The sequence below is a fragment of the Prinia subflava genome, chromosome 8, assembly GCF_021018805.1.
Source record: "Prinia subflava isolate CZ2003 ecotype Zambia chromosome 8, Cam_Psub_1.2, whole genome shotgun sequence".
In the NCBI taxonomy this organism is placed as follows: Eukaryota; Metazoa; Chordata; class Aves; order Passeriformes; family Cisticolidae; genus Prinia; species Prinia subflava.
In genome coordinates this window covers 7913812-7936130 of record NC_086254.1, presented here as the reverse complement: position 1 = coordinate 7936130, position 22319 = coordinate 7913812, and the positions used below count along the sequence as shown (strand labels likewise).

Genomic DNA, 22319 nt, shown 5'->3' with positions numbered 1-22319 from the left:
TTTGCTTCTCCACTTCATTTGTCTGCAAAATGTGATGATTTTTAGAACCAAGGGAAGTTCACTGGAAAAACAGAGAATAGAGCAATAAGATAATTAAGAACAATTCTGGAACCAGAAGCATCAGTGGCTTCTATTCCCAGAGGTTTAGCAAAGCTCTTTACAAGAATTGCAGTAAGTTGCTGTTGTTTTTCCCTCCCCTTTAATTGCATTTAGTAATGGATATTCTTCTCCAGATTTCCTCTTCGTAAATACACTCAAGTTTGCAAAAAAAACCAAAAACCCCAGCATCCAAACCACCAGACAGCAATTGTTTCTGGGGGTCACAGCTTCATTTCTTGAATTTCAATTCAATTTACAAAACTTTGCAAAATATGCCACAATCACCTTTCTGGACACCTTTCTTGGGTGGCTGATTTAAAGATAAATATTTTAACTATAAGCTGATTCAGAACAGAGTTGAGGAAGAACCAGTAAGTCCTAAAGCCTTTTTATTGTTTCATGTTCTTCCCATGCTTTATTTAAATTATATATATGTCTGTAACAGTCAGCCTCTAAATATTAATGTTATGAGGAAAAAAACCCCAATTTATCTAATCCAGGATGGATCTAACACCCTCAAAAATTCAAAGCTGTGTCATATGTTGCTAAATATATAATTTACAGATCTTTCTGACAAACATTAGTCTAGAGTAACAGATTTTCCAGAGGCTGTTAGGCTGGGAGCAACCCCCCAGCTTCCCTTTTAAGTAGAATTTTTGTAGTAGATTTTGAGTAGAATATGAAATTATTCAATGAAATTATCTGTCTTTGTTTTGCAAAAAGTGGCTGTCTCCCTAGTCCTCCATGAATACATAAATCTATCCATGAATATATAAAAGAATTATATATCTGCCTACTTAATAGCAAACTAATTATACTCCTTAGATCTGTGGTACTCAGAGTAACGAGGCTGTTTATTAATGCATAAATATAGATTACCAATAGCCAGGTCCTCAGCAGCATCCAAAATGCTGCAAAGGCTTTTGATGCTACAGAACCATCACCTCTTTCCTGTTATTCAATAAAAATAAAAGCAGACCTGCTGATAAAAATTATAATCATGCAAGAGGGAAAACAACATAAATTCAGACTTTTCCTAGCACCTTTAGTCTACATTTTCTTTGTAACATGCCAACAATTCCCTAAACATGACATGGACTGGAAATGAAGCCATCTCTGTAATTAAGATCTCAGAACTCAGCACAGCTTTCTCACCATAAAAATGTCAGTCCTGATGTTGCTAATGAGCAAGAGAGGAATCCATGTCCATATTCCAGTGGAAACAGGTGTTTCCTAGGAATGAAACTATTCAGATAACATCAAACACTTTACTTGCTTCCCAACCTCGTTTGAGCAGAAGAAACATACATGTAGACAGAAAAGTATAAATTTTTTAACATTAAAATAAAGATTTTAAGAAGGAAGAAATTCTAAGTGCATAACACTTAGATAAAACTTGGGATAAAACTTGGAAATTTTAAGGGAGTGCACAAAAGCATCAGAACAAGTCCCAGTCCTTTCCAACATGTTTCCTACCAGGAAAATGAGCCTCATATAAAACGTCTTTTTATGCAGGAAGTTAATGGATCTTTCCCAGTCACTCAGATAAATTTAATGTGATAATTACTTCTCATTTCACAAATGGGAATGACAGAGCAACAAAATGTGCAGACCAGGAGAAGTAGACATTAAATGCTGGGGTTTTGTCCCACTGTAATGAGTGAGAGTGCATGTGAAATAAAGTGAAAAAAACCCCACTGTAGAGTCAGGAAAAAACCAGAAGCTGCATCTCAGACCATTCCAAATAATGACTTTATTTACTATGCAACATCACCATAGCTGCCCCCACAGCAGCATCCACATCCTTCCCATAAACCACAGGGAATGGAAAAATCCTCTCCACTTCCTGCCTCAGCACCTCGTTCCTGGCGAGGGCGCTGCCGCTGCCCAGGACCCTCCTGACCCCCACCTCCTGCAGGTGCTGCACAGGGAACATGGAGCAGAGATTCTCCACCAGGCCACGGCACAGGGCTCTGGTGACGTGGCCCAGGGACAGCTCCGAGGCACCGATGCTGCTCACTGAAGCCAGCAGCTCAGGGAGGTGTCTCTCTCCAAACACGGTTGGGTGCACTGAGAGCTTGCTGTGCTTCTGGGCCAAGGCTGCTTGGATTATCCTTGGGTAGATGGAGGATTCCTGGACCTGAAATCCTGCAGGTGGGAAATATCTTGTTACCAATTGGAAAGGGTCTGGTGTACCTCACATGTGGACACTTACAATGGACACTGATGCACCTGCTCAGCAAAATACTGGATATCTTTTTCTGTGCCCCAAAAGTAATTGTGTGTCCAAGATTAGGAACCATGATTCTCCCATCCAATTGTATTCAGAATGTAAAATACCAGAAACCTTTTTCTGATTACAGCAACTGCCTTTCCTGACAATAACAGCTACTCCTCCTTGCCTGTACTGTGCTAAGTTCCACAAAACAATGTCTTTAAAGGGGTATTTTAGTATCTTCAGCAGGGTTCAGCTTCAGTGGCTGGATTCCATGTGAATTCAATATTCACCTCGAGTGAAATGAAAGAACAATTTCAGAGCTTATTTCTGTAGTGCAAAACCCAAGAGATTATTAAAAAACCTGGCAATGCCATGCTTAAAGCATTTAAAAGATATTCCATGAATTTGAGTCTTAAAATCCATTAGAGTGCTGCAAAATATGCACCAAAAGGACTCCTTTGGACTGCAGGAACACTAAATTAGAGGCTGTTGTCCTCAACTCTGCCAACCTTGCCTTTTGAAAATCAACCTGCACAAAATAATTCTGTTCTTGAAACAAAAGGAAAGCCTAGAGGGAATATGAATGTGGAGTCCAAGCATGACTGTCCCAGCATGTTCAAAAGCTTCAGCAGGAAATTCCAGAGATCTGGGAAGCATGACCCAGGAATTACATCCTTGTTCCCTTTATGTCATGATGGAACAGCTCTAAGGCTTGTTCCTCTGCCTCAGCTTCCTTTTACCTCGATGATGAACCTCAGTTTTGTGCTTCAGCTCTCCCTGTAATGACTTACCCAGCTCCTGTGCCCACTGTGCCACCATTCCCACAAACGTTGCAAGCACATTGCCTCCGTTGAGTGACGCTGCCACTGCCAAGTAGTCACCATTGAAGTAGGGAAAATAAGTGACAGCAGAGGAAGGATCTGGTGCCTCTGGGGGCTGGAAACCCAGGGGCATTGAGATGGTCAGCTGGGCAGAGGTGCTGATATTAAGAACTAAAACACATTAAAAAAAAAAAGGGAAAAAAAATTAATCAGTGTTTTACTAAGCTACCACAAAGGAGAACAATGAGAAAAACAAATTAGATACCAAAATGACCATACCTGCATCAGTCCTCTCGGACAGACAGGAATAAACAGAGCACTGGAAATCTCCCAGAGCAATTCCTACTTTTGCTCCTTTGGGTATCCCATGCCATGCACAGCTTGTCCTGCCTGCAATGCTGCCAGGGTCCCCCACCTCTGGAAGCAAGTGGACAGGAAAGCCAGATTTTTTCAGTCTGGAAGCAGAATAACATTATTGGAATAAAGCAGTTTGGGAATGTGTGGCATTGCTATAAAAACCTCTTTGAAGTCACAGATGAACCTAACCACATATTTGTGGCTGCTGGATTTATGGATGCTTTCACCTGTTTAGAAAGCCTTGTCTTGGACACGGCCAGCATTCCAGTCCAATGGGCTGGAAGAATAAATAGTTTTCCTTTCTATGCAATCTGGGTACCTGAGATTATACAGTACATGTTCAGCAAGTTTAACCTACTGATGTCATACAGACAAGCAGGTCCAGGGTGAAGGACAATCACAAAACCAGCAAAAAATCCAGCTAATTATCAAAGAACTTCAGTTGCCATGCAATTAGTAGTTCACAACAAAACCATGAAGAGTTAAGTCCAACAAACTCCTTACACAATCAGCTGCAGGTGCTGCAGCAACACCGCCACATTAGTAACAGTTCAGTCAGCAAAATGCAAATTTCTGTCACTCTTTCATACCTTGATGAGAAGATCTTGCACCTTGGAGTCCTGGCCTAACCTAAGCCCTGAAATATATAAGGCCTTAGCACTCAGCCCTGAAAGAGCAAATCATTAAAATAAATAAGTAAATAAATGAACTGATTCCTTCTAAGACTTTCTGTAGCTTAATAGCTCTTAAGTATTATCACAAGTAAGTTTTACAAGTCATGAAGCTCAGCTGAAAGAACTAGAGAGTGGTAATTGTTTACCAAGGCACAGGTAACACTGTGGCTGCACTTGTCCATCCCACCCCTCCACAGAATCACTGCTGAGTCTCAGCTCTGCTGCTTGTAGGTATTTTAAAAACATTGGGCCAGATTTTAGCAGATTTAAACAGAGTAAACTCTCAATAGCTCTCTAGTACAGGTCGCAGCTGATTGGGAATAACTTTCAATCCCTTTTTATGTGTAGCACAGAAACAGTCAGGGCCCAAAGAGGTGCTCACAGTGCCTGACACAAGCAGTGCACAAACCCCCCTGAATGGCACTCACATGTCAGAATTCCAGCTCTTGCTCCTGCAGTTAAAATATCCCCAGCTGGCAGCATTTTGGACAGACATCAGTGGCTTCTTCAGGTCACACAACATGGCAACCACATAGTCCTGGATGGTGCCAGCTGCATCATAAGCCTTCAGAAAATCTGGACTTTTAAACAAAATGTTTGAAAAACAAAAAAAAAAAAGAGGGGTTTTTGCTTTAAGGCAGTGAGAGAAGATAACTTCAGACATGTGGGTCCATTTAAATATCTAACAGCCACCTCAGTATCAATCTGCATTTTATTGGTTTGGTTTGGTTTTTTAGATGGAATTTTTTACCCAAGCTGCAGCAATACTTCTCTCCAGATGGAAGATGAAGAGAGGGCAGCTTTAAGGAATGGGCAGTCTAGGTTCAAAAACACAGCATGAAAAAATTACCAGGAAAGCAATAATTATTTGTGTGAAATAAAACAGCATTGTTGATCCTGGAGCATTACCGAAAAATAGGTAAATTGCCATTTGCTCTGGGATCCAGAAATTATATGAATGGAAATGTACCAAATGTGAAGCAAAACAAAGCAGCAGGACTCATAACTTCTGCAGCTCTAAAGATCACACCATGCTCCACACATCTGCTGGGCACACAGTGGGAAGAAACAAGATCTAATAAAATTTTCCCCATTTATTGAACCTGAACTCATTGCACAGGAAGAGACTGGCTCTTTGAGAAAGATGAAACTGAAGAGCAAGTCTTGCTGATGCCAAGTCATAAGTGAAAAATTATATCCTCTGCAAACATGCCACAACAAAGCAGAGCATTTGTGTCACCTCATGAGGATGTCTCAGTGTCTGAGGAAGGAAGGAACTGAAATTAATTTAGAGACTCTGTTTTAGCATCTGGCAGCAACCAGACCAAGCAATTCTGTTACTGTTTTAGGCATGTCTGTACTTTCCACAAAGCAGCACAAGGCAAAATGACAGTGTTCAAACTGCATTAGCAGAGCTCCTCTGAGCAGTATTACAGACTAGAATTATTCTCTGATACTTTAAAGCTTCTGTTCCTATATGGTCAAAAGCTTCTCCTTTTATGAGAGATCTGTAGTATTTTACGACGTCAGAGATTCTTGCATGCTTAATTGCATATAGCTTATATTAAATACTGCCATTTTAAATATTCTTTGACTACTTAATTAAGATTATGATTACAGAGAAGCGCAGCCCCTCAGCCTATAGCAGCATTAACGTGCCACAAGAATACTAATTGTCACATAAATTTGAGATGAGAAACAGCCTTTTGAGCAGCAATGTACCTGTTCTTTAAATACCAGAAGACTGTGGCACATCCAAATCCTGTTGCCAGGCTCACGTGTGAGTGGGGCAGAGGAAGGGAAGCGAGGAAGGTGGGGCTGCAGCGGCCGTCCTGCCAGGTGACCAGGGGGCTGACCTGGTCTGCCTCAAAGGCAGGGCCTGTGCCACCCTCTGACCATTTGCAACCTGCAAACAAAACACAATCCAAGAAATGCAGTGACTCCCTTCAGCACAGCCTGCCTGGCATTCCTCTTTTCTGGACACACCTGATAATTTGTTAAATGTATCAGAAACAGAGACTGTAATCAAATTAGTCTTGGTTTTCAGCCCTGGGTAACATCATAATGCAAATCACCCTTTGTAGCACAGAGAACAGAACAGTATCCAAAGCCTTCCTTCTCTTGAAGAGAGATATTAAAGATACAACTTAAAGAACAGGTGAGCCTCAAAAACCCCACCCACTGTCTGCTATGGCAGTTGAGGAGCTGGCATGGCAGCTCTCACACAAAAACCTCAGCTGGGATGTGCCACATCAGCACCTGGAGAGTGCTGCTGTCCAGGATGGACAGACAAAGCTGCATCAGCTTGGGAGCCAAAGCAACGAGAAATCTGGATCTGTCAGTATTTAGCAGTGGACTGCAAAGCACTAAAGAGCAAAACCCTCATGTACACACAACAAAGCTTCACCGAAGGTAGGAGAGGGTTTAATTCAGAGTTTAGTTCAGTTTCCCAGTCTAGCACATTCCTTTTGAGCAGAGAACACCACGCCTCTGAGGAAAGCTTCCCCTTCTCTCACTGAAGAGGAGAGGCTGGGCTCAAGCAGTGTTTGCCAGCACATTCCAGGGCACTGCTCTGACCTCTCCCAGGCCATCCCTGGACACAGGGCAGGGACAGGACAGGTCACTCTGGAACTGAGGCAAACTCTTGGGGTTTGGCCAGGGAGCAGAGAGTCAAGAGAAGAGACTGAGCTGCCTGACTCACTAAAAACTGTAATTCTAGGGTTGGATAGTCACACTCACACAGTAAAAAGTAGCCCTGAAGGCTGGGAGGTGCCATGAGAAACATGCAAAATAAAACATATACTTTTTCTTGTTCCCTCAATTCCCTATTCTATCAAATCTGATAGAACTGAATTTCCAGTTGGCTTGCTTTTCTAGTTTTAAATGGATTTTAGGAAGTATTATTTGTCATAAATCTAACTCTAAAGGATGCCATTAAAATTTTTATTTGTGTCCCAAAGGTCCTGAATTCACTTAGCCCACTCAAAACAGATGAGAGCAAACACCCTCTTCCACTGGATAGAAATGAAACTAAAGTGGCATGTGGCTTTAGGACATAAAATATTTACCAATATGACATAAGAATCTGTGCCTATGAATACATAAGGCTTTGCTATGCAGCTCCTGGGACAGCTGGAAAGCAACTACAGCTCCTTCAGTCCATCTGCCTTTGGACTTCTTTCTTTCTAATCATTTTTAGTATTTAATGTAAAATTACAGCCAGTAGTGAATAGTACAGTGCCTCTTCAAGCAATTAAGACACTGACAACTTCTGATAGGCAGTGACCAGCACTTTTGGGAAATCTGCTCTGTGGTTTACAATAAATCTTTACTTAATCTGCATAACTCCTGTCATAATAAAACTTGTATAATTGTCCAGATGAGCACATTACAGGGTTAAGTGAAAGACATGGACCCACACTCTGGAAGCCTTAGACTTCAGTAGGTTTATAAGGCATTAGCCAAGATAATCCATCCCTATCTCACAGGGCTGGCAGTCCAAGGCCTGGATTCTTCAAATATCCTCACTATCACAAGGATTATCTGAGTATTTGCACAACCAAGCCCCACATGACTACCTCACTGCAGCTGACTTTGTTTCTGAGGTCTTGGCAAGCAGCTGAGCATCCACAATCCTGACCACAGTCCTTTCTCAGCTCCTACTAACAGAAGCATAAGCAACAAAATGAATGTAACATGACAGTCTATGTGTTACTTGCTAGGAAAAAAAAAAGTCTTGGGATTTTTTGGGGAAAAAAACAGAGTTATTGAGATACTGGACAGCATCGAGGTAAGGGTTTTATGAGGTGAATAAAATATTCCTGCAAGTCATTCACACGATGCAGAAGTTCTTTCAAATGGCAGCAGATAGCATGATAGCAGATAGCCACAAATATGTTATTCCTCCTTAATATTAATAATTGTGCTGACTCTGCAGGGATGTCATTAGGCTAAATCCTTTATCTTTAACTATAGTGGCTGAAATTTCAGTAAAAAATGCAAAATTCCCGTAAGAGGTCTTGTGTTAATTCTGTTTCAGAGAAGACCAAAGTGGTGCAGCAGTTTAATCACAGAATCACTTCCCTGTTACAATTTAATTTTCTGCATCACAACACTCTGAGCAGGAATGTTAAAGAATGAATGTTACCTTTATCACTTTTCCAAAACACAACCCCATGCATTTGTCCAGAAACACCAATGTGGGTGACTTGCTGAAGCTGCTGCTGAGGCAGAGTAGCAAGGCATTCATTCAATGCTCTTAGGATTTTCTGGACATCCTGCTCCATTCCCTGCAACCACAAAACATTATCCTGAGCATGAAGCCATTAGGATTCACTCAGTGCATTTATTAAACAAGGCTGCTTTAGTCAGAATTGAAGGACAGAATGCATTTAGTTCAATAGCATTTATTAAAGTAATATTTACTACTAAACTGTAAAAAAAAAAAAAAAAAGAAAAATTGCAGAAAACGCCATAAAAACTAAAAATCAATCCCAGCAAGCTGAGCCTCTTAAACTGAAGGCCAAATAATTTTTAATTTCCTAAATAACCACACTCAACCATAACTTTTAAAAAAAATCCATGACCACTGACTACAAACTCTCATTAATTCACCTTATCTATGGCTCTTCATTTTTCTCACAAAAAAGAATTATCCACATGTTCTGATGGGTGTTCAGTCTCCCCTACCTCTTCCTAAAGCTCCTCTCTAATTACTCACTGATGATTTTGACGATGCTGATATTCCATTTCTGGATCCTCTATTCCTAGAACCACCCAGCAAACTGACCCAACTGTTCCCCAGGAGAAGCTTGTACACTTTCAAAGGCTCAGGTTACTTTCTGACAGACCAGAATGAATATTACAAAACTATTGCAACAGAGTCTACAAATAAATGTGAACTTTGTGCATAAGTACTTTAGGCTGCATAAATTGGAAGGAGAAGGGTTGGCCTGTTTCGTATCCTTGGTATCAGAAACGGTGCACATTTTTTATGATTCTCATTAATCTTTTTTTCCCTTCTTTTTTTAATTGACCAACACAATGGATGTAAAGATCTTTAACAGGAGTACTTGTTCCTGGTTATTTCCACGGGGAGTTCCCAGTTATGATTCCACCTCACACTAAAGTGCAAAATAAAATACTCTTCCAGTTGGCAAGTGGCTGCTGTTTCCTGCCTGGGAGTGTTAAAGATAAGGCGGTGGCTCACGGGAGAATAGTTTTAGAGTGTCTTAGGCAATTTTTCAAAACCTGGGTCCTTAAGTCGAGCAGCTCTGCTTGACTTCCTTGAACAGTGAGCAGGGGGTGTTTTAATTCTGCTTTTTGATATCCAGACACATGCTGCCAATCTAGGCACAAAAACAATCCAGGAATGCGACTGGACTCTGTCCAATGTACCAAACAACCCAGCCACCGCCAGGCAAAGCCGGTGTCCTGCAATTTCCCTCAGCACTCCCTGGCAGCCCTTACCTGCGGTGCAGCTCCCAGGCTATCGCTGTGTGCCTGCGTCTCCCTGGAGCAGCTCTGTGCCAGCGCCAGCCCTCGCTCTGTCCCTGTCACCAGCGCTGCCTTCACCGACGTCGTGCCCAGGTCGATGCCCAGCACACAGATGGGCCCAGGCCCGCCCGCCGCGGCCATGAGGGGATGGCTGTCACCTTGTTCACCGCGGACAGGCGGACCAACACCCACCACGCCGAGCCCCGCACGGCTGCCGGTGCCGCCCGAGCCCCGCACGGCTCCCGGTGCCGCCCGAGCCCCGCACGGCTCCCGGTGCCGCACCGCGGGCTCCGAAGGACCGGGCAGGAGCGCGACCTGGACTTCGCCCTCAGGCTAAAGGTGCCTCCCTGCCCTCAGCGCTGCCCGGCCACCAGCCCTCCACTGTGACAGTGACAAACCGCCCCTTCCCCAGCTAACCCACGCAGACTTAAACCACACTTTTTATCAAAACCAAACCACCGCGGCGCCGAGCCCGCCCTGTCCCTCCGCGCACAGCTCTGCCCCCTCACGGACCCGCTCCGCCACACCCAAGATGGCCCCCAGGGGCGGCCGCAGCGGCGCGGTGGGCGCTGGGCGGGGAGTCCACGGGAGATCGCCTCACGTGAGAGCTGAAAAGGGAAGAACCGGGACGGCGTCGGGAGCTGAAGGAGGTGGGTTCCCGCCCGCTCCCCGGGACCACCGCCTCGGCAGCGGCGCATTCCAAAGCGCCGTGTACCCCGCTCCACCGGGGCTCCTGAGGGGAAGGCGGCAGGACTACAAGTCCCAGAGTGCACCGCTGCGCGCCGCCAGCGGCGAGGGTCTGGCGGGGGCGCGGGGGCTGCCGAGATTTGTAGTCCCGCGCGTTGGGGTGGGGCGGGTCCGTCGCGGGAGCAGCGCTGAGGTAAAGATGTGCCCAGGGCGGCTGGGCAGGCAGCGGGGCGGGGAGGTCGGAGCCCTCCGAGGGGCGCTGAGGATCCCTCGGGCGGGCTGGGGGCCGTGGTGCTGCGGAGGGAGCTGTTTGCCGCGGCTTCCAGCGGAGGGGATGGGCTGTGTGGCCGTGTGGGTGCTGAGGAAAGCTTCTCCTTGCTTTTTCTGCAGCTTTTCCACCATGAGGACGCGATACCTGCTCCCCGCTCTGCTGAGCCTCTCGCTGGCGCTCCTGAGGCCTGGCGGTGAGTGTTTAGTCAGCCCAGCTTGGGCTCACAGGGCTCCAGACCAGTTAAGAGATGGAAAAGGGCAGCTCTTTAGTTATCCCATTACGACTCTCCAGGGATACCAGTGCCACGCTTCCCCTCAGCTCTTCTCTCACACATTACCTCCACTTCTTGTGCTCCTACACTGTACTGAGGCACTGGTTGTGCACCTTATGCTCCAAAATCCCTTCTGCAGAATAAATAGTGCCTGGGATGCAGTCAGTGATGAACTGGGGAGCTCCTCTGCACATAACTTCGTACAAACTCTGTGAATTAGATGGCAACAGAAAAAAAAAAGTGTCCAAGCCGACCTGTGCAACCTGAATCTCTCTCTGTTTCTGTAAATGTATATTCTCTTGGACATCTGGGTACTTGGTTTGAATTTGTGGTCCAATAAACATTTTTATATTAAATTTGGGGCGTTTATGACTCCTAGATCACCAGGATCACATCAAGAACCAGGGTGGGTTTGCAGCACCCTTTAACCTTCCCTTGGCATGAACTTTTGTTGCACTTCAAGCATTTAAATTACTTCCTTGTGACATGTTCAAGTGACAGTTATTTACTTCTCTTTTTAAGTCGCTTGGTTGCCTTGAAATAAGCTGTACTCCCCCTTTGCTTTTTATCATGTGTACTTATCTGATTGATCTGATACTGCAGGGGCCAATGGGTAAAATGTCTATAATACAAAAAAAAAAAAAGTAAGTTATTCTTCTGAAGGAGCTGTACATAGTAATTGAGATTTGTGTGGGTGTTTCTCCCCCCACAGATGGAGCCATTGTGTTGTCAGTCCCTGAAGTGGTTTCTTTAGAAAGTGGAAGTTCAACAAACGTCACTATTTCTCTGAGGTAAAATCATGATTGCTTTACTTTCCCTTTGGAACACGGGCTGTCCTCCATAAGTGAATGTACAGTTCCTCCCTTTCTAAGAATTGATGCTTAAGAAAAACTTGCATTTTCTATAAGGGTCACATCCTGGACAAATGCTCAGTGGAGTTCTTTAGGAAACCTGTGCAGGACTTTGTCACTTGGAAAGGTTTTATTTGTTTTGTTTTGTCTTTCTGCTGTCATTTCTGTCCTTCACCACCCCAAGTACATGTGCCTTATTTCAGCAAAGGATAATGAGCACCAGGACAGGATAGGATCCTTTGGTGATTTTGTCATTTGTGTGGAGAAGAGGGAGGTACAGTGTGGCCATACAACCATCATGGAATCAGATAAAAGAACCAGTGCAATACTCACACACTTTCATGCTGGTTCCTCTGAGTGTGAGACAGGTTCTGATGTGTGTGGGCTGCTCAGATCTGAGAGGATTGAGCAGATGCTCCCCTGCAGCAACCTCTGAACTCAGGCACCAGCTTAACTTGTTTTTTCTGCCTTCTCAGGGCTCCACTAAATGAGACACTGGTGATAACTCTTAACATTACACACTCCTCAAAGCACAGCACCATTGTTGAACTTCCTGATGAGGTAGGTGACAGAACAGACTTGTAACCTTATGCAAACAGCTCCTGCTGTTATGGTGCAACTCTTCCTTCTTCCCTCTCCTCTGCCTTGCAGGTACAGTTCCCTGCAGGTCACACTAAAGCAGACTTCCAAGTGAAAGCAGATGATGTGGGACAAGTAACAGTTTACCTTTATGCTAATAATTCCAACTTAACTGGGTGAGAAACCGTTTTTGTTCTACTTACTATCCTCTAGCTTCCTGGAAGTTGGGAACTTTCAGGTTAACTGCTCCTGGGAGTTAAATGGGACGTGGGTGGGATGCAGTTAAGAAGATGTGGTAACCCTGCAGCAAATCCCCAGGTATTCAGATAAACAGAGGGCACAGAAGCAGAGTGCTGTCTTAGATTTAATTACAAGCTGACTGAGTTCTCATGGCTCCTTACTCTGGTTTTAATAGTGCCTCCCAACACTATGAAGATTACATGTCAGCTTTCCTGATCTGGGAAGGATTTGGCTGTCAGTGTCCAGTGGGATACTGTTCTTACTGTGCAGGATTTGTTCTGGGGTGCTTCAGTCAGAGGAGCCCTCTGCTCACAGATGCCAGTTCTCCCTCCTAGGAAAAGCCTAGCCAGATGGAGAAAGCTGAGTTGTATTTGCTGGTGGCCCAGATGTTACTGAGCAACAGCATACTCCTGTTTTACTTCCTTGTTTTGCTTCTGCTTTTGAGACTCGAGGCAAAGGCAGAGGTGAGCACGTGGAACGCTCACAAGGCAGCACGATCATGAGCATGGGGAGTGCAGCTCTGCTCTTGCCTAACAGACCCTGTGCTCAGAGAGGGCAAGCCACAGGCATAGGGTGATCTTTGGGAACATTCCCATGGTAAAAGGATGGAAAGGAAACACTCAGGAGTGGGAGGTGTCCCAAACTTAACAAGATCACAAATGAACAGGAGAGCAACTCAGCTGAACCCATCTTTATTGTCTTGTCTCAACACCTGGACTGTATTTCCTCTCTCAGAGCAGAAAAAGATAAAATCTCCTGAAAAAAGCATGACTGAACTGATTCTTTTTTGCATTAACCATCAGGCCTAGGATTCAATTTCACGTGATTCACAGCATCATAGTGAGATATGCTGATGAGGTGATTGGCTGGATCTATTTCGTCGCCTGGTCCATCTCTTTTTATCCTCAACTCTTTGAGAACTGGCGACGGAAAAGGTAAAGAGATGTGTTTGTAAGTCACTAAAACACTTCTGCAAATCATGTTCATATCTTGGCAATTGGGAACTATCCATGGAAAGATGGGAAAAAAGTCAAAGGGAGGGTCTGAATAATTCCAGCCCCAGGGAGCTTTTATATATGCAGGTTATAGGGACACCAAGTGCATCCTACAAACACCTGATCCTAAGATTTGGCATCCAATATCAATTTGTGACAGAGGAGACTTCCCCATTCCTTTTGGTGCCGTGTTGTAAATCATCTGGCTGAGCCAGCTGTGATGATCACTTGCAGAGATTACCAGCCTTGAGAGCTGTTTCTCAGACACCTCCTTGTAGTGTCATCATTAGGCCAGCTCCCCTGAGCTTAGGCTTAGCTCACTTGAGCTAAGTGACTCGAAGTAGGAACATTATCATATTTGAAAATGAAACTGTTTGATCTGGCAATGATGCACTTGTGCTTTGGGGTTCAGGCTGGAAGGGCTTTATCAGACAGGCTGAACTCGTGGAGGGGTGCAGTTAAAGAGCAGAGACACAGATTGATCCATGAGAGCTCTGTTGTTTCACCCAGCTTCCTGATAAACTCACAGCAGTGTGTGGTCACAATGCCTGAAGCTTTTGCTTACACCAGAAACTGCCAATAAATCAGTACATTTCAGGGTCAATTTGTCCCTGGAACTGTCTGTAACTCTAATGCATATTTCTTTTTGGTTTTTTTCCCTTCTCTAGTGTTGTTGGACTAAGCTTTGACTTTATAGCATTAAACCTTACTGGCTTTATAGCATACAGTGTGTTTAATATTGGGCTCTTCTGGATTCCCTTGATTAAGGTGAGCAAGATTCTCTCTTAACACATTCAGGGGGGTGGGTATGTGCAGAGGGGAGTTAAGGCACGTGGCTGGTTTTGCTTTCTCCTACCTTCAGGAGGAATTCCTGGTCAGTTATCCCAGCGGGGTGAACCCTGTGGCCATCAATGATGTTTTCTTCAGTCTCCACGCAGTAGCCCTGACTCTCCTCACCATCATCCAGTGCTGCCTCTACGAGGTGGGTCTGGGTGCTGGGCTCACCTGCGGGCTCTGCCAGAGCTCCCTCTGCCGGGCACCTCCCCGCTCCTTTTGGGCTCCAAAATCCCCAATTCCCTGCACTTCCACCGGCCTTTCCAGGAGCCAGACTGCACAGTCCAGCTGCCTTCAGCTTTCCTGAGCTAGCAGCACCTCCACTAACCTTATCTACTTCAGCTTCATGGATGTTCCGAGCTTATGAGTAAACTCCTTAGGGACTCAAAATAACTGAGGCAAACAGCCAAGTTCATAGAGTTCCCAAACAGATTTCTAGCCAGTACGTAGATTACAGCTCTTCACAGCACAAATGCTTTGCTGTTTCCTTGGAGTTTTCTTCAAGCTATGATAGGACTTTGGATACTCCCTGCAATTCAAACACAGGTTTTTTTCAACTTCTTTCCTAAAACAGGTGTAAAGGCCTTTTCATAATTCACACCTTTTCACATGAGACTGATTGTTACAGTCAAGTGGTTCTTACTTAATCCCACTGATTGTTCCAGTCAGGTTTTTTTTGTTTAATTTTCATTGTAAAAGCCTCTAAAAGTACTGCAGAGTTTTCTACTGAAGAATTAGAAAGCAACCATAGATCTTTTACCATAATGGTATTATCAGCCTTTTGCACATACAGGAACTCTTGATCTCATTGGATTGAATTTTGGAGATTTGTTACAGATTGTGCACCATAAATACTCAAGAATACTGTTCTCCCTTGCTCAGGGACAGCAGTGTTTTAAAAGATTGATATGAACATTGCTCATCAGCTCTTGCAAACCTCCTGCTGGTTGCTGTAGTACTTGCCTAATTTTAAAGTTCTCCTGTGGTACCAGCCTGACTGGTAAAACAGGTTTGGACTGTAATGTTGCAGGGTCCTGAGCAAACTGCATCTCTGTGTCTGGGGATGTGTGACCCAGCCAAAATGCATCTGTGTTTCTGTTTCAGAGAGCAGGTCAGAAAGTATCCAAAGTTGTTGTTGGACTCCTGGCACTTGCGTGGATCTTCACCTTCACAACGCTGTTCCTGGCTGCAGCTGAGGAGATGACATGGCTGCAGTTCTTGTTCTGCTTCTCCTACATTAAGTTAGCAGTCACACTGATAAAATACTTCCCACAGGTAAATCTGAATTATTGTGCTTGGATTCAGAGTTCAATTCTACTTCCCTTGCACTGAGTGGTAATGTTGACAAGATGTCAACACCCTAAGCCTGCTGTGTGTGCTCTTGAAAGTCTGAAGAGACTAAACCACCAATAATTACTTGTTAATAGTGACAAACCAGTAGAATTATACTGAAAGCTGCTTGAAAGTCAATCCCAACTGCCTGTGCCTGGCACTGACTGACTCCTTGTCACACTGCCAGGCCTACATGAATTTCCGTCGGAAGAGTACTGAGGGATGGAGTATTGGAAATGTGTTACTGGACTTCACTGGTGGAAGCTTCAGCCTTCTCCAGATGTTTTTGCAGTCATACAACAATGGTAAGCCTGGAACTGAGGTGCTGGAGCCTGTCTTAATGGGGTGGGAGGTCCCACTACAAAGTAGATATAAACCAGTAGATTATCTCAGAAGAATGTTTGTGCTGTGTTGTGGGAAGATGTTCTTATAGGAGGGATAAAGAATCTGTTCATATTCCCTCAAGATATAAAATGAAGTAGCGTCCTGAAGAAACCACAGGAACAGTTATTAATTAGCTTTGCATAATATATGCACTGCAGTCAGTCTTGGGTGCATCTGAGCAGTCCAGGTAATAGACATGAACTTCTCTGAAGTGTCTTAAGACAAGGCTACCCTTGAGGAGTCAGACTTAACCCTAATTTTGTGTTTGACAGATGAGTGGAGGTTAATCTTTGGAGATCCAACCAAATTTGGCCTGGGTGTTTTCTCCATCATCTTTGATATTGTTTTCATGACCCAGCACTACTGCCTGTACAGGAGACGAGGGTATGAACCTTGTGAATAACAAACGTCACTTGTGAAGACTCAGACTTCAAACTGAACTTGTCCCTTCCCTGTCTGAGGGCTTTCAAGATTCTTGCTGCCAGTTACCAGAAATCCTGATGCTGATCTCTGTGATTTGATCCTCTCTGGGAACACAAACTTGCCTTGCCAAGGACTGCCAGATGCCTTAAGGACAACAAGCTCTCAGCTGCACATGGGACACTCGTGCCTGTGGAAGCTGCACACACAGCTCATGGGAGCTGTCCAAGCAACACATGACTCTTCTTTCACCAACCACAGGGAAGAGAAAGACCAAATGATGTCTTTCCGATTGGAGGTGAAGCACAAAGAGCAGAGCTCTGTCTTCCAAAAATCTGAGATAACGTTTAAGCAACTACTTAATATTTTTAAATAATGACTGGAGACTGTCTGTGGATCCAAGTGGTGCTGCTGATCTTTCCCAGACAGCTCACAGTCCACCACCACTCAGGCTGGCCACAGTGGTGCATCACAATAATGAGGTTGGTAACAAATGCACAAATATTACAAATTGAACTCTTTATTAAAAAAAATCCTAGCAAACAGAAACTGTATTCTTATTTCACTGAAAGCTCTTTCAAAGACAAGTAGTTAGAAGAGAATCTATGCATTTATAGTTGAATGCTTAAAATCTAATGTCTTTTTAGGTGTAACCTAAGGAAAACTAGATCCCAGGTGAGGTTTGACAGTTCCCCATCAGTGAAACCAGACCTTACTGACCTCAGTAATTCCACAATCTACTCTTGAGCTAAAAAAGGTCTCAGCTGCAGGCACCCAAGTGATATGGCACTCTTAAATGTAAGGAGAAACAGCTCAGGAAAACCAACTTTGTTTTATTGTGTGCAAAATCAAGTGAAAAAAGCAGTACAAATAGCAGTGTATCTTTATAGTAACAAAAATAACTCCGACTTGAAAGACTTAAAATTTACTACTGAATTCTTAAGTTACAAAATTCCAAAGCAGGATTGTAGTAATTCCAGAGATATAAAATTGGTAAGTAGGCATCTGCTGGTGTGCACAGAACAGTCTGAGATGCATCAATCACAACGTACATGGCACAGCAGTAAGGTACTGAATAAATTAGTCTGCCACCTCCTCGTGCTCTATTTACAACAGCTTACCTCAAGGCTGCTTAAGGAAACTATAGATATGTATAGATCAACTGAAGGAGGATTAAAAACTCCAGGTTTTGGATAATTGTAAAGCTGGCTGGCTAACAAACCACAGGATGCTAGATCATGGGCTTAGGGTTGCAGCAAGAATCTTCAGTCCTGTGGCAAGTTGATTTAAACCACTTAATATCCTACTAAAAGTTTAAATTTGGTCAAGAGGCACTTCTGCAAATTACTGGCATGTTCATCTCTTCCATCCAATAAATCACTGATTTAAGCACAGTCTTCTAAAAGACAAACCTAAACCCCTCCCATTTCAAGTCTGATAGAAGTGGAATGAAGAATTGAAAATTCTACAGCTACGAGCAGCATTTCTGATAAGTTCAGAAACATTGTTTTGTTTCCTGCTCCATATTCCTTTAAATTAAACTCAATTAATCTGATGGTACCAATTAGGAACAAAGAAAATTCAGGTTTTACCTCTGTCAGTGAGGTTGAACTGTAGTGTCCATGAAGCTGTAGTGTACTTCGCAGGCATTGATCTAACACTTGTGTGTTACTCAGTTGTTTCTTGCCTGAAGAGGCTGCTTTGTCCAGGGAATCTTTGCAGGAAACTGTAATGCCCTAAACTCTCTATCTTGCACACAGTGAAGGATTAGTACAGTGCTCCTCCCCACAGCACTGTGCAGCTCTGAACTCTGGCTTCATTCAAATTCATTCAAAATTTGAATTTGATAGCAGAGGGGGGAACAGGACAGCTCCTTTCTAAAAGCTTAGGCACAGCAAACCCTCTGGTCTCCCACAGCAGAAACCACATCTCCTCCTAAACCAGGAGGCTTTTGTGCTACAGAAGAATCCTGTCCAAGTTAAGGCTTTTCCAGTTGCTCTTAGATAACTTGGGTCTGTCCTGTCCTGAAAGCCATGACTACACAAGTCTCGCCATGTACCTGCAGGGCAGACTTTAGAGAAGCGCTCTGCTGAGGGGAGTATTGTTTACTACTGCCAGTTACACCAGAAGAAGTTAAAATAAAAAAGTAGTGTTTACCACAGGTAGGAACATGCACTCCTTCCACACAACCTGTTCCAGTCTAATATTTGCTTCTTTCTTTGATACCAGTCTGTACATCTCCCTCCCCACCCCGTCCCCGGCTGGATGATGGATTAGGACATCATGGATTGCTGCACAGCCCTCTGCAGGGACTGCCTGGTCACCAGCAGCCGTACCACCTCCTCATTCCTTTTGGTCAGCCTCTTCCTGGCCTGGTCATGGGTCACCATTGTCATATCCCAGCCATTCACCTGGGAAAAAAACCCAAAAATGAGGCAGGTGCAGGGACTGACAGGTGTCCTGTAACTGTTCTATCAGATCCACACAGTGGATGTGGTTATGCCACAGCTCAGTTTATTTATAAGCCCTACAAACTGTCCTGGGAAGTACCCAGAAGATTCTTTTCCCCAGTAGATGCTTCTCTGCACTGTGCAGCTGGTATTACATCAGTACTGTCTTATCTTGGTGCTTACCTGCATGATCTTATCTCCAATCTGGAGTCCTGCAACTTCTGCTGGGCCTCCCTCTGTCACCCTTGTTACATAGATACCCTGGGAAAAAAAAGGTGTTCATCTACTAAATATGGGAGGATTCAGTACTCAAGGGCCATTTGACTGACAACACTAAAAAACTCTGCAGTATATTATGAGATTTTAGTTAAAAGCAGGCTTGTGCAATGTTGGAAAATAGAAAAAGTGGGGAAGTCACCTGAATAACCTCAGCCTGCAAGTGAGAATGGGGCAACAGAGTAGCTGTGGTAGAGGGCAGAGGGCAGATGATGATTTGGGTATCTCAGCCTTTGGGAGAGGGAGTTGCTACAGGAAAAGATTATCTGACCTTGTCAGTCTTGTCTTCAGAGAAAGGATTCTGAGTAGGGTCCTGATCAATGCCACCCCCAATGCTGAATCCCAGAATCAAATTTTCACCTTGACGAAGCTTATGTATTTCAATCCTTTGCTGGAAAGAGAAAGAGATCAAATAGCTGAGTATTGTGACAGCAGTGGAAGAAATTTCAGTGCATTTCAGACACAGACACTTCAGATCCAGTTTGACTGTCTTTCACAGAGATCCCACAACACAGCCCAGCACCTCCATTACTCACAGCTTTCCTGCCTGCCTGGGAATGGAAGGGAACAACACTAAAACCAGAGCAGGGCTCTTTAAACATGACTCATGCCTTGATAACCAGCAGTCACTCATGACCAGCCTCATCTTGCTGGTTATCCACATGCCTTATGTTCCTGCTAGTCCTATCAGCAGAAATAACAACCTATTATTAGGAGGGTTCTTTTTCAGGATAACTTTTGGAACGTGCCCCATGCACAAAGGCATTTGACCAGCTTTGTGCATTATGTCAGCATTGTAGAAATGCCAGCTGGTGCAATTCCTGAGCCAGGGTGAAAACCCACGGTCTTAACTGACACAATAACCTCTCAAAAGGTGCTTCAACCCTCTCTAATGGAAGATGTTCCTGCTCATTGCACAGGGTGGATGAGATGACCTTCATGGGTGCCTTCCAACCTAAACCATTCTGTGATTCTCCTCTCACAGACCCTGAATTTCCCCACTAAATTCCAAACTCCCTGGGCACAGCATCCGTGTCCTCCAGCTGGGGCCACACACCCAGGCACAACCCCAGCTACGATTCCAGCCAGAGGAAAGCACAGAATCCCTCACTTGCACTGCGTGTCGATTGAAGCCGTTATCTCCCTTGAAAAGCTCTGCTTCCTAAACCCCACCCAGACCAGCAGGTGCTTATCCTGCCCCTGCCGTGGCAGAGGCGGCACCGCACCGAGCTCGGCAAGGTCCCGGTACCGGGAGAACGCGCGTCTCGGCGGGGTTCGCTCCCTCTTTTCTCAAGCAACGCCCGAGCAGCCCCGGCCAGGGCTCGGTCCCTCCGCCCGGCGGAGTTTCCCCTCTGTTCTCCCAGCCGGTATCGCGGACGGAGAATCTGACAGCCCCGCGGCGGGGAGCGGCCGCCGGGGCGGCGACCGGGGCCGGCGGCGCTGCGGACCGAGCGGCCGCGCCCTTCGCCCGCGGACCGGGGCTGTCCGGGGGCCTCCGCCCTCCGACAGCCCGCAGGGCGCTGCCGGGCACCGTCACCTGTGTCCCCATCCCCGTCCCTCACCCTTCGCCCGCTCCTTCCTCACTACCCGCGGACCGGAGCCGCCCCGGGCGGCGCCTCCGCCCCCGCCAGCTCCTCCGCCGGCTGACAACGCGCTCCCGGGCACCACCGGCACCCCCCTCTCCGTCCCGGCCAGCAGCGCCCGGCACGGCATCCCCCGAACAGCGGGCACCGCCTGGCCCGGTACGAACGACATGGCCCTGCCATCCCCGTCCTGTCCCGTCCCCGCTCACCACCACGACGGTGAGCGGCTGGCCCGGTACGAATGACATGGCCCCGCCACCCCCGTCCCGCTCTGCAGCCCCCGTTTCGTCCTGCCCTGTCCCGTCCCGTCCCCGCTCACCACCACGGCGGTGACCGGCTGTCCCGGTACGAACGCCATATCCGCCCCGCCGCCGCCGCCGCCGCCCGAACAAAAGCGCCTCGCCCGGCCCCGCCCCCCCGCTCCCCGCCAGCCAATCCGGCCCCGCCCCTCTCTCCCCATCAGCCAATCCGGAGCAGCCCCACCCGCCGCGCCCCGCCCGCGCGGCCGCGTCCCGTCGGTCCTCACGCCAAGATGGCGGCCGGGCGGTGGCGGCGGCGCGGCCGGGGCAGGCCGGGCCCGGCGGGCGGCCCGCGGTGACGGGCGCTGTGCGGGGTCCCCTGGCGCGGTGCGAGGCCTGACGGAGCGGCGGGGCTGCGCGCAGTGGATGAGAGGTATGGAGGACGGGGAGGACGGGCGGGAGAGCCCGAGGGCGGGCAGGCTCGTGCAGCGTGTGTTTGCTTCACCTCAGTGTCGGTGCGAGCGAGGAGGTGCCCGAGCCCGGCGCGGAGCCATGGCCGCCGTGGTGGCCAAGCGCGAGGGGCCGCAGTTCATCAGCGAGGCGGCGGTGCGGGGCAACGCGGCCATCCTGGACTATTGCCGCACCTCGGTGTCCGCGCTGTCGGGCGCCACGGCGGGGATCCTCGGCCTCACCGGCCTGCACGGCTTCATCTTCTACTTCCTGGCCTCCGTCCTTCTCTCCGTGCTGCTGGTGCTGAAAGCCGGGCGGCGGTGGAACAAGTACTTTAAATCGCGGAGGCCGCTGTTCACGGGGGGGCTCGTGGGAGGGCTCTTCACCTACGTCCTGTTCTGGACTTTCCTGTACGGAATGGTTCACGTGTACTGAGCAGCTCCGGGGCTAGCGGAGCAGCGGGACTGTTGCCAAAAGTCACTACACAATAGGCCGGCTCACCTTCCAAACTGTTGTCCATGGCTCGTGTCATTAATGCTGTTGGTAAATTATGTCCAAGTACAAATTAATCAGTAGCACTGTTCTAATTAAACTGAATGTGAAGCACCGCTTGGATGCCTCCTGTATGTGTTTCCTGTATGTGTTTAAGGGATCATTTCTGTCCCTAAGAGCAGGTACAGCTGTGGGGTTTGGTTCATATAATCCCTCGTATCCTTTGTTTTTTGGATACGCACACCAGTTACAATCCCCTCTGGATGTACTGCCTATCCCTACACACAAATATTGGAACAG

At 46.4% G+C, this 22319-nt stretch overlaps 4 protein-coding genes across 10 annotated transcripts; 2 read left to right on the top strand and 2 right to left on the bottom strand.

The window, feature by feature from the left end:
• Positions 1–42: 42 nt before the first annotated feature.
• SHPK (sedoheptulokinase) lies at positions 43–9850 on the bottom strand. Of its 5 annotated transcripts, XM_063402746.1 has the most exons (9): positions 9639–9850; positions 8317–8458; positions 5892–6075; positions 4598–4750; positions 3418–3593; positions 3109–3309; positions 2009–2247; positions 1255–1332; positions 44–61 (listed from the first exon to the last, which is right to left on the bottom strand). In XM_063402746.1, the coding sequence occupies exons 1-9, from the start codon at positions 9804–9806 to the stop codon at positions 59–61; spliced, it is 1344 nt and encodes a 447-aa protein (XP_063258816.1). In that variant the 5' UTR covers positions 9807–9850; the 3' UTR covers positions 44–58. The 5 variants fall into 5 exon arrangements, with proteins under 5 accessions (XP_063258818.1, XP_063258816.1, XP_063258815.1 ...); XM_063402748.1 differs by lacking the exon at positions 1255–1332 and having other exon boundaries at positions 43–61; XM_063402745.1 differs by lacking the exon at positions 44–61 and having other exon boundaries at positions 97–1332.
• A 327-nt stretch (positions 9851–10177) lies between these two features.
• CTNS (cystinosin, lysosomal cystine transporter) lies at positions 10178–17078 on the top strand. 3 transcript variants are annotated; one of them, XM_063402750.1, is made up of 11 exons: positions 10178–10315; positions 10743–10816; positions 11607–11685; positions 12222–12306; positions 12397–12500; positions 13368–13499; positions 14228–14327; positions 14422–14541; positions 15498–15668; positions 15913–16030; positions 16382–17078. In XM_063402750.1, exons 2-11 carry the CDS (start codon positions 10753–10755, stop codon positions 16510–16512), a joined length of 1104 nt encoding a protein of 367 aa, XP_063258820.1. In that variant the 5' UTR covers positions 10178–10315; positions 10743–10752; the 3' UTR covers positions 16513–17078. The 3 variants fall into 3 exon arrangements, with proteins under 3 accessions (XP_063258820.1, XP_063258822.1, XP_063258821.1); XM_063402751.1 differs by lacking the exon at positions 10178–10315 and adding an exon at positions 10334–10545; XM_063402752.1 differs by lacking the exon at positions 11607–11685 and having other exon boundaries at positions 10198–10608.
• Positions 17079–17342: 264 nt separating this feature from the next.
• Positions 17343–21271, bottom strand: TAX1BP3 (Tax1 binding protein 3). Its single transcript, XM_063402753.1, has 4 exons — positions 21158–21271; positions 19527–19646; positions 19163–19240; positions 17343–18940 (listed from the first exon to the last, which is right to left on the bottom strand). Exons 1-4 carry the CDS (start codon positions 21194–21196, stop codon positions 18803–18805), a joined length of 375 nt encoding a protein of 124 aa, XP_063258823.1. The 5' UTR covers positions 21197–21271; the 3' UTR covers positions 17343–18802.
• Positions 21272–21333: 62 nt separating this feature from the next.
• On the top strand, positions 21334–22135 carry EMC6 (ER membrane protein complex subunit 6). The gene is made up of 2 exons (XM_063402754.1): positions 21334–21510; positions 21588–22135. The coding sequence occupies exon 2, from the start codon at positions 21630–21632 to the stop codon at positions 21960–21962; it is 333 nt and encodes a 110-aa protein (XP_063258824.1). The 5' UTR covers positions 21334–21510; positions 21588–21629; the 3' UTR covers positions 21963–22135.
• Positions 22136–22319: the final 184 nt, after the last annotated feature.

Excerpts from the sequence above, each read along its gene's own strand:
- SHPK (XM_063402744.1), bottom strand. The coding sequence starts at position 9,806 with ATGGCCGCGGCGGGCGGGCCTGGGCCCATCTGTGTGCTGGGCATCGAC. Across the intron at positions 6,076-8,316 it reads GTTTTGGAAAAGTGATAAAG|GTTGCAAATGGTCAGAGGGT; the intron begins GTAACATTCATT and ends TTTTGTTTGCAG. Across the intron at positions 4,751-5,891 it reads TTCTGGTATTTAAAGAACAG|TCCAGATTTTCTGAAGGCTT; the intron begins GTACATTGCTGC and ends TTTGTTTAAAAG.
- TAX1BP3 (XM_063402753.1), bottom strand. The coding sequence starts at position 21,196 with ATGGCGTTCGTACCGGGACAGCCGGTCACCGCCGTGGTG. Across the intron at positions 19,647-21,157 it reads AGCCGGTCACCGCCGTGGTG|CAAAGGATTGAAATACATAA; the intron begins GTGAGCGGGGAC and ends TTCTCTTTCCAG. Across the intron at positions 18,941-19,162 it reads TTGGAGATAAGATCATGCAG|GTGAATGGCTGGGATATGAC; the intron begins GTAAGCACCAAG and ends TTTTTTTCCCAG.
- EMC6 (XM_063402754.1), top strand. The coding sequence starts at position 21,630 with ATGGCCGCCGTGGTGGCCAAGCGCGAGGGGCCGCAGTTCATCAGCGAG.
- CTNS (XM_063402752.1), top strand. The coding sequence starts at position 10,198 with ATGGCCCCCAGGGGCGGCCGCAGCGGCGCGGTGGGCGCTGGGCGGGGA. Across the intron at positions 14,542-15,497 it reads TCCAGTGCTGCCTCTACGAG|AGAGCAGGTCAGAAAGTATC; the intron begins GTGGGTCTGGGT and ends TTTCTGTTTCAG. Across the intron at positions 15,669-15,912 it reads TGATAAAATACTTCCCACAG|GCCTACATGAATTTCCGTCG; the intron begins GTAAATCTGAAT and ends TCACACTGCCAG.